This window comes from Primulina eburnea, chromosome 14 (assembly GCF_022965805.1).
Source record: "Primulina eburnea isolate SZY01 chromosome 14, ASM2296580v1, whole genome shotgun sequence".
Lineage (NCBI taxonomy): Eukaryota > Viridiplantae > Streptophyta > Magnoliopsida > Lamiales > Gesneriaceae > Primulina > Primulina eburnea.
The window spans coordinates 28,721,701-28,732,183 of record NC_133114.1 but is presented as its reverse complement, the minus strand read 5'-3'; the positions used below and the strand labels follow the sequence as shown (position 1 = coordinate 28,732,183).

Below are 10,483 nucleotides of genomic sequence, written 5' to 3'. Positions count from 1 at the left end.
AAAAAATTATAAAGACCAGGCAATAATTACCGCAATGTGATGTTCCAAATCAAATAATTTCATTTCGTGTTAAAGAAAAAAATTAAATAAAATATATAAAATGATATTAAAATGTTTATGTTATAATGTAGGATGAGAGAATTATTGAAATAAATGATCTCTTGAATTGTTTTTTAGTAGATTGTGTCAAGTTATTATCGTCGTTGCATGATCTTGTTGGCTTTGTGAACCATAAAAATAAGGATATCAAATGTTAACTGATAATATTGATATATTATAGAGACAACAACAAGAAGATATCAAAAGATTGATCGTTCGATAATATGGGACAATATCAATAATAAAACATTCATCTATTAGAGTATGTTTTTTGTGAGATGATCTCAAGAATTTTTATTGTGAGACAGATCAATTCACAAAAAAAAAATTAATACTTTTAACAAAAAAAAAATTTTTTCCATGGATAAGTAAATAAGAGAACCGTCTAACAAATTACGACTTGTGAAATCGTCACACACAAGTTTTTGCCTAAATATATTATGACTCTAATATGAGACAATACATATATATCTTCTGACTCCGTAAGCTAACAATCAAACTCATTAACACTCAAATAAATACGATTTATTATGTCAATTGATCACTTAATATTTATATTTCCAATATTACAATAAAAGGAAATAAAATTGCTCATCAAGTAAGAATTATAACTTGACAAAAATTTGTGTGAGATTATCTTACGGGTCGTATTTATGAGACGAATCTGTTATTTAGGTCACCCATGAAAAGTATTATTTTTTATACTAAGAATATTACTTTTTATTGTGAATATAAATAGAGTTGACCCGTCTCACAAATTATGATTCGTGAGACAGTCTGATATGAGACTCACTCTTATAACTTGGGTGCAAAGGCACGTGATCCCAAGAACATATTTAGGTCCCCGGTTTTTAATGTTCCCACGATTCTGAACACGCTTTCACCCTTTTTCTCCAAATCAAACCCTCGCAAGGAAAATGTCCACCAAAATATTTCACTCTCTGAAATCCGCCATCTAAATCTTCCTCCACCACTCTCCTCCGTCAGATCCGAACGCATTTTATATAGGATAGACATACACTCGCATCTAGTCACACCTACTGACTATTTGATAAATACAGAATGGGCGGAGTGCCATCGACGCCGCGACTGGGTGGCGGAGCTCGCCCGCATGAGACGGCGGAGTACTTAATTGGCGAGTTTGTCGGTGAAAAATCATTTCCTCTCACCTCTGATTACTGGCAGAAGCTTCTGGAGCTACCGCTCGATCTTCGCTGGCAATCGGATCGCGTTAGGCAAGCATGTTACCTCTTCGGTCAGTTCATCATCAATTTTTTTCTTATTTGAGTTTCAGCAATTTGTTTTTTAATATTCTATTGTTTTGCCGTGTCATCGTTGCTATTCAAGTTACCGTGCATTGACTTTTTTCTCGTTCGTAGAAATCTGTGCTACTCCGGCATGTCTTGTTTGAATATCACTCTCCAGCAATTTTACTGCAACTTTTTATGCTGCCGCATGATGATACTATTAATTTTTTTACTGTGGCAATATTGGAATATTGAGCTTCAAGAAATGAATGGTTGATTCCCTGGCTTCGTTGATGTAATTTTTAAAGTGAAGTTGTCAAAAATTCGTCAAATAACCTGTGTATTTTCATATATTCGTGGTCTATTTGTGATGTTCTCTACTTTCCTTTGATCTCTCAGTGAGTTTTTATATGACATTCTCAATGTTGAGCTGTCAAATTATCGTGCAGGTTGTGAATCGAGTTTTATTGCTTGTATTAGTATTGCCATCGGAATTTCTTCTACTTTCTATCGATATGAATATATTATATAAGACTTTTGATTCATACCTTGAATCTTTTGTTGGCCAAATCCTGCAAATATTATTTCACAAAATTTGGGATTTGAGATTAACAATTGGATTCTGCATAAAGCTTTTCCACTCCTGCAAGAAAAAGATAAGTGTATGTGAATTTTTGGGACGGACTCGTGCTTTTAAAGTTGGTAGAAAAATATTCAACCTTACTCTTGGGATTAATAAATTCCAACCTACTGCCATAGCTATGCTGTTGATTTACCTCTCTTGATAATTGGGTTTTATTTAGGACAAGGAAAGCCATTGTAGCAATAAAGTTGGTATATGGTCTACGTGGGTAGTAGTTTCTTTTTTCCTTTAAGTTATTTTGTTTATGTTCTTTTTATATGGATTCCGAATGCCATGTGTAATTGTTGGTAGGTCACATCATACGTGCCATTTACCCAAAAAAGGAGACCGCATCATAAATGCACGTGCCACGAAGCTGCCACGACGATCTTGATTGCCAACATCTGTCATTGATATGTAATTTTTTCGGTGCGATAAATGCTAGTGATTTCATATGTTGCTTGTGATTGAATCACAAATTTTGTTTTATTCGCTTCATAAATGGCTAATCTAGATTTGAGTGTTAAGATGTAATTTGGATCCCATTTAATTTGTTTCGGTTGCATTTGCATGCAGCGGCGAACAATTCCACAACCAGGCACCTTGCAAAGATTTTGATTCATCTAGCATGGTGCTTGCAAGAGTGCATTTCTTCTTCTGGTGTGCCGACTGCGGCCTTCTCGAAAGCTATTAATGCATTGTTTATATCATCTGTGTTTTTGAAGTTCCTGATTGAGAATGCTAAGAGCGAGAACTTAAAAGAACTATTCCTTTCGCTGGATGAAACTGAGCCCATGCCAAATCATTTCTCGAAAGGTGTAGATGTTACAAACCTTATTATGTACAGTGTGCTGCGCTTCGTTGGAAAAGTTGATGTTAGGTATGCTATAATCTCTGCAATATATCATTGATGCCATGCTTTATATTGTAATCTTCCCAAATTGATGCATTTTTGCTTGTCAGCCCTGAAACCTACCTTCTTCATCATGATGCGCTTAACTTCTTGCTGACGGCAATGTCAACGCAGCTTCTTTCTGGGCCATCACCAGGACCAAGTGATGTTCACCCTTTTATCGATGCAGCCATGGTTCAGGTGACGCTAGTGACTTTTGGGCTTCAATGCCAGTTATATAGAGTTTTACTTTAGCAATTTGCCATTATCATTGCAGGAAATTTCCATGGTTAATTTGGTAGTGCGGAGGTTATTGCTCAATTACATCACATTCCCTCGGTTTCCTGGAACTAGTTCGTCTTATACCATGTTTTCCGAAAGAAATCAACTTGGTGTTCTTAGGAGAGTTGGTTCTGCTGCTGGTAAGATTGTGATAGATGCCATCCATTCATTTCTAATTATATATGATGTATGATGTACAGTTAAGCTTTCTCAAACTTTTTATGCTGGATCTTAAATTTTTTTCCCAAGGAACTTTCTTGAAACAGTTCATTGTTGATTCGTGCATAATTAGATCCTCCGATTTTACAATTTTTACTTACTGGCATCAAGATATTTTTCTGCATTTTAAGTCGTTCTATGCTAATCATATTTGCAGCTCACTTGATGCTGTTACCATTGAATTTCTTAGTTGGCTCAACTGGTGAAGCTTCTAGAAAGCCTTTGGCGGAATGCAGCCTTAATGTCTTACTTGTTCTTGTTCATTATCGTAAATTTATTTCTATGGATTATGTGGTGGATAAAACTGATAACAGCAGTTCAGAGCCTCTGCGAAACGAAGAGATGAATTTTTCAGAAAACCCTTTCTGCAAAGCTGTTGAAAGTGTCAGGGATATCCAATGTACTATTCTAAAAATTCTTGGGTTTCGTTATTTATTGATGGAAAATTATGCGATATTTGAGAATCTGGAGTCTTTCTGTTGTCTGGTTGCAGTTGATCGTAATGATGTTGAGGGTAATGCGCACGGTGGTCTGAACGTCAGACTTCCTTTTGCTTCGCTTTTTGATGTACTTTGCGTGTGAGTGTTTCCAATCACATTGCCTCTACTTCTGATGGGATTCTAATTTAACTTCTTTTTACTGCAAGAACTCATATCTTAACATGTTCAAGTTCCCTTATCAGTATCTTTGATGTGCTTTTTTATTATTTTAAATTATTTTTTTATTTGAATAATTTCGTAATTTTTGAAGATTAAACATTTGAGTTTTCATTGCTTGAATATTGGATTTCAATCAGCCAGAACTTGGTTATGTCTTATATTCTGCTTGTGGTTTAATTTGGTACCATATATGCTAAACGTCTCCTGCTCTCACATCCTCACAAAGAGAAACTACACATTAAAATGAGCTCAAATCTCGATATCTTGGATTTAGAATTTTGTTCATGTTTTTTATGTGCAGGTGTTTGGCTGACGAAACCTCTGTCCTGTTGCTTTACTCACTGGTCCATGGAAATTCAGATTTTTTGGAGTATGTTTTGGTGCGAACAGATCTAGATACACTGGTATGAAAATAACAAGTTTAAGTTCAAATGAAGAAAATATCATTATTTCTGACTTGATCGAAAATTAAGGATGAAACAATAAATATCTCTATTACTATATTACGCTTGAGGTGGGGTTTGGTATGTGGGTATGGTCAACTTCCTTTTTCTTTTGCCCTTTGGTGGTTATTCATTTACGAAAATGCCACATTTGTGAAATTAATGTACATCCATGCCCTTGCTATTTATTTACGAAATCGCCGATTCAAAATTGTTGTGTAAGAGAACTTTTGTGTTCTTTATCATTTTACCATTTTTTTTTTGGTTTTTCGTTACAAGAAAAGGACTGTATTAATAGTGTGAGAATAGTTATGATAACATTTGGCTAGTTTGTGACTTCAAGCGGTCATCATACTTATTGCTTCTTGTTGTAGAAGAAATAATTCATGCATAGACTTGCAGGACCCAAAATTCGTATCAAACTAGACTTCTATATTGGGATGACACTTTTCAATCTTCAACTACTGGTCTTTTGCTAAAATGTTGCAGGCTTATTTTCTGTAGCCACTTCACTGACTTTCCGTGTGCTCATTAGTGCTGTGCATTTGCATCACTGGTTTGGGCACAAATTTTACTTTGATATCTGATTTATCACGATCAACAGTTGATGCCCATGCTGGAAACACTATATAATGCTCCAAGAAGATCGTCCAATCATATTTATATGGTGCTAATCATCTTTCTTATACTGAGTCAAGATTCCTCATTCAATGCCAGCATCCACAAACTTGTAAGTGGTAAATGTAGCTTTAGTCCGCTGATTAGCTTATTACTTACATTTAGGTACACTCATCTGTTAATGTTAATGGCTACAGATGCTTCCGAATGTTCCGTGGTATCAAGAGCGTATCCTCCATCAAACTTCTCTTGGTTCCCTGATGGTCATAATATTAATTAGGACTGTGAAATACAATCTCTCTAAGCTACGGGTAAGATTTCTTTTTCTTTCAACTCTTACCCTTTTTTCTCCTTTTAAAACTTATTAGTACCGAAGAAACTGCAGACTTCATTGAAAGTTTTTGATGTTCCTGAATGTTTATTCGTGAATGATAGGTTTCAGAATCTTCATCTGTAACTGCAATTTTTAGTTTCCTTTTGCGGCAGTTACCATCATAGAAGAAATTTTCATTTGTCTGTGAAGTAAATCCCAATGTTAATTTGGTTTTTTAATATTTTTGGATGATTTTTACGGATGTTACATGGTACAAAGTATATTATCATCTGTGCATTGTGAATCCAGTTGAAATTTACCTCTTGGAGTCTGGTAATTTTTCATAACGGAAACGAACTCTGTACCAAATTTTTTTTTAAATTTTTGGGTTCGATGCTAATCTATTAACGTAGAAAGGATTGCATACAGCAGTTGGCCCTTCAGAGAAGAAAAAAGAAAAATAGTTACTTATAAATAAAGTGCTCTACGAAGTCTCTGCACCAACTAAAGGAGGCATCAAATTTGAACTCATTCATCTTGCTAGCCATATCTTCCCTTACTACTTTTTTATTCAAGCTTGTGACTCTGTTTTTAGTTCCTTTTGAAATTTATACATCTACCTAGTGAAGTTTTTCGACATGACTGGAGTGATAGCAAATCACCAGAAGATATGCTCAAAATATGTTTTAAGATAACCCTACTTGGAATTAATTTTCAAATGATTATTTCAGTATCTAAGGTTGCATGTAGGTTAAATGAATTGGATTTGGGGAAGGAATTTAGAAGAATGATTGCAAATGAATCCAAATTTGATCGATCTGGAATCCATTACATCGACTCAAATACATCATAAATTTATAGTTAATGATTTAAAACTCGTATAATGAATTCATTCAAAACAAATTAATGGATTTACCATGATGGATTTGAAATCATTAGCTTTAAATTCATCAATCCAAATAGAATCGAATAGATGCAATGAATAACATTACAATACAATTAGTTCTAATTGCTAAGTGTCATTTGTTCTCGGCATTTACATCTCACTACTTCACCAGGATGTCTATCTTCATACAAATTGTCTTGCAACTTTGGCTAATATGGCACCACATGTTCATCGCCTGAGTGCATATGCATCACAGCGATTGGTTAGCCTCTTTTACATGCTTTCACGGAAGTAAGTCTCATCTTTAATTTTTTTTTCTTGGTATCTTACTGGACATTGAATAATTGATAACAAGAATAATCATCTCATGTTGTTATTGACTCTTAATTTATTGTTTCAAATTTCTAAATTTGTAGGTATAATAAATTAGCAGAGATAAAAAATGACAAAATGAATGTAGCAGATGATGATCTGAGTGGAGACACCGTTGCAGAAGATCCAGTAATGAAGTTATTTTTTTGTATGATCATATTTACAAGTTAAATAATGTTAAAAAACATTTGATGATATTCCAAATGCTGCAGTCTGCAGAACTTCATATATATACTGACTTCCTGAGACTTGTGCTGGAGATACTAAATGCAATCCTAACTTATGCATTACCAAGGAATCCTGAGGTATCACAAGTATTTTATTTCTAGAGCAACTGTTGCTCTTATTTCTCATGTGTGTATGACATACCCTCTTTTGCTGCTGCCATACCTTCAGGTTATTTATGCAATTATGCACAGGCAGGAGGTTTTCCTACCTTTCAAGAATCATCCACGTTTTAATGAACTGTTGGAAAACATATATACTGTATGTATTCTGCAAATCATTCCATTTGACAATTAAATTTGCTTTTCATGTTCAGCAAACAAAATTCAGTTACATCGTCATACTCATTCTTATTTTATATTGCAGGTTTTAGATTTCTTCAACAGCCGAATTGATGCACAGCAAAGGGATGGTGAATGGTCGGTTGAGAAAGTGCTTCAAGTCATAGTCAACAACTGCCGATCATGGAGAGGTGAAGGCATGAAGGTACACAAATGCTTGGGTAACCAGTCAATTACAACGTTTGTTATGTTTTATCATCTTAACTCCATTGTTTGGTTTTTGAAAAGATGTTCACGCAACTACGATTCACCTATGAACAAGAGAGTCATCCTGAGGAATTTTTCATTCCGTATGTATGGCAGCTGGTACTGTCCCAGAGGTATGTTTCTCAAATATAATATAACGAGATCAATACCTGCACTTTTACTTTTTATTGCCGCCTTCTTGCTTTGAGTATCATTTTGTTTTCTACGACAATTTCATATATCTGATTCGTCGGAGGAAAGAAAAGGATTCAAAACTTACCATCATCATAATATGGCTTTTCCAATTTTGAAAAAAAAAATGAATTCAGATTGGCAGACTCAAAACCGAAAAGCAATGAGATAGAAAATTCATTTTAGAGACACTCGATTGTTAAGTTTTATCGTCCCGAAAGCTGACTAGCGGATAAGTGATGTCGTTTTACAGCATTGATTTTTTAGAATTCTGATTCTCCTATAATATTGTTTACTTGCTGCAGCGATTTCACTTTTAATCCAAGCTGCATCAATCTATTCCCAGTCGACCAACCTGTAGAAGTAAGTATTTTTTTAGTTAATTCACTGATTGTGGTTCTTTTATTCCACACAAAGCACAATATTTTTATATCACTACATTAATTGGTGTATTTTTTGATTATGTATGTATATTCTTGTGTACGAGTATGTTCTTCTCAACACATTTATACGGCGACAAGATTGGTTGGGTTTGATTTGTTCGTGTCCATCCATTTTGGGATCTTTTTATCTCAACTAGTGAGGAGTATCACCTTGTCTTAGACATCGCTCGTTAGTGTCTGCCTATATTATGAAATGTATCAAGTTTGGGGACTAAACATATTTGTGTGGGACACAAATTTACAAAACCCACAACAAAAGGCGATGAATCGAAGAGTAAAATTAACTTGACATAAAGATATACAACCCGGTGTATTTTATTTATGAATAATCGAGATTTGATTTTAAATGAACCAAATTATGTGGGAAAAGGAGCCACGTGAATTTCCTGACTTTTAGTTTTATTAAGCTTCTGGTTTTGAAGATCGGCACCATCTTTTGCTTTGGAATTACGGTTCTTTAGTAAATGGCATTGTTTTTGTATCTGATTTACAGGAAATGTTCGACGAACGAGACACGGAGAAGTTTGAAAATGGTGAGGCAAAAGAACTTGCGTTTGAAGATAAGACCCCAGTATAATGGAGTTACATCTTGCTGAAGTGATCGAGTTTAATGTACATATATATACACATAAAATGGTAGAGCTGTTATCCATTCGTTAATATGTTTTCCGAGTGTACAGGCCTATGTTATTATTATTATTCTCTTTATTATACACATTACCGTGGTAGGGAATAAAAAAATATTCTTATTTTATCATTATAAATATATAACAATCAGAAATTTCGAAATTTTTTGTTTTTAATATTTTTAATTTTTATCAGTAAAATGTATAAATGATTAGTTGACTATAAACTTACGAGTGAAGTTGACCGGCCAATCGGAAACATATCCGTATTCTCATTCATTTTATTTTTCTGATTTGCTTTTGGAAATTTTACTAAGAATTGTTAATACAAATCACTACATAAAAGCAAGCGCACATGCAACTTGCAAGCACTCATAAGTTTCGATATGGTTTCGATATGGATGCATATAAATATACATTCATACATATTTGGTGATTTTTTCTGTGGCGTATTCCTCTCTCGTGTTGCGTTTCCTCAGTTCTGTTTTGAAACACGCAAGTTACATGCAAGGGGTGTCAGTTTGTCGGAATCACTGTTTTATTGAATTTCCAGCCTTGTCTCCAAGAAAATATTTTGTTTCCTGAGCTAACTTGCTTATTGTTCAGGCTCTCAGGCTATTGAAAAATCGATTAGATTTAACTATCTTTGAATTGATGGTTTTTTAAAACTTGTGTGTATTTATCGATTCTTGGTGTAGGTGACTTCTCCTGATGGTAACACAGTGCACAATTTAAAAGGGACAACAGGGGACAAATTTGATTTTTTAAGGCACTTAGAAGGGGAATGTACAAATTCTGTTTTCACAACCCTTACTCCACTGCAGAATTTATCGTTCTACATTCATGTTGGCCAAATTCCCAGTGAACATAACATAGGCAAAGATGGTTTGTATTGCCTTTGTTTTGCTTTGAATTGTGTATTTTGATCCAGCGTTAGTTTTTTAGTTCTATTATGGTGTTCTTTCCTCTCTTACATTCAGAACATTTGGACTCCGTTAATGTTAAAATTGCTGAGCTAGTGGAGGCTCTAGAATCTGTTACGGCAGAGTAAAACTACTTGAAAGCGCGAGTCGCTCGTCATCGCCGTAGTAAGACCTTTTCGTCTTTTAATTTCTCTTTTGATTCTGGATCCACTTTGGAAGAACTCTAGTTGCACGAGTAACCAACCACGTGTATTTGCTTCTTACTTTTCCATGTTCATGAAAAATTGGAAATACTCTACTAAACCAATGGAAATACTTTGTGAGTTGATGGACTGAAGGTTCGAAAATTTCAGACGCAATTGTTACTCAATTTCATTATGTACATAGTCCGTTTTACTTAATTTATACCTTGATCGAAACTCTTTAAGCATTGCTGCAACATTGACAATATCTGGTGGTTATGCGATAACTGTGTAATTTGTCCATTCATGTTTACCTTTTCTTATATCGGACATTTTAACTCAGCAAAAATTTTCAAGTTCTTACAAATAGAACTAACCGAAAAACAGACATCAAGTTTGGTAGATCTCAAACTCCCCCCTTCCAAGAATTGAGTTTGGTTGCTTTGCAGAATGACTGTTACTCGATAACGATTCTTTCAGTGCATTTCTTTTAGTTTGCACATTTCATTAAGACTATGTTTAGTGCGTAGGATAAGATAATTAATTGGATTGATGCCAAAACTCAAGGTGAAGATATATAATGTGTTGTGATAAATAATGTTTTGTTTGGTAAGATTTTAATGAGAATGATAAATTTTATATTTTTTGTTATTGAGACAAAAATACCTTAAACTAGCATTGATGACAATTTGATATATAAAATGATATTTGTG

The 10,483-nt window shown here is 34.3% G+C and overlaps 1 protein-coding gene across 1 annotated transcript; it reads left to right on the top strand.

Moving 5' to 3' along the window:
* Positions 1-965: 965 nt before the first annotated feature.
* On the top strand, positions 966-8,807 carry LOC140811823 (uncharacterized). The gene is made up of 17 exons (XM_073169902.1): positions 966-1,354; positions 2,545-2,848; positions 2,932-3,061; positions 3,138-3,282; positions 3,519-3,761; positions 3,855-3,939; positions 4,322-4,424; positions 5,068-5,193; positions 5,279-5,392; positions 6,453-6,571; positions 6,697-6,781; positions 6,865-6,957; positions 7,049-7,138; positions 7,244-7,363; positions 7,447-7,538; positions 7,902-7,959; positions 8,533-8,807. The coding sequence occupies exons 1-17, from the start codon at positions 1,162-1,164 to the stop codon at positions 8,614-8,616; spliced, it is 2,184 nt and encodes a 727-aa protein (XP_073026003.1). The 5' UTR covers positions 966-1,161; the 3' UTR covers positions 8,617-8,807.
* The last annotated feature ends 1,676 nt before the right edge of the window (positions 8,808-10,483 follow it).

Bases quoted from the DNA above. Each gene is read 5' to 3' on its own strand.
- LOC140811823 (XM_073169902.1), top strand. From the start codon at position 1,162: ATGGGCGGAGTGCCATCGACGCCGCGACTGGGTGGCGGAGCTCGCCCG. The intron at 2,849-2,931 runs GTATGCTATAAT...TTTGCTTGTCAG, and splicing joins GTTGGAAAAGTTGATGTTAG to CCCTGAAACCTACCTTCTTC. The intron at 6,782-6,864 runs GTAATGAAGTTA...CAAATGCTGCAG, and splicing joins ACACCGTTGCAGAAGATCCA to TCTGCAGAACTTCATATATA.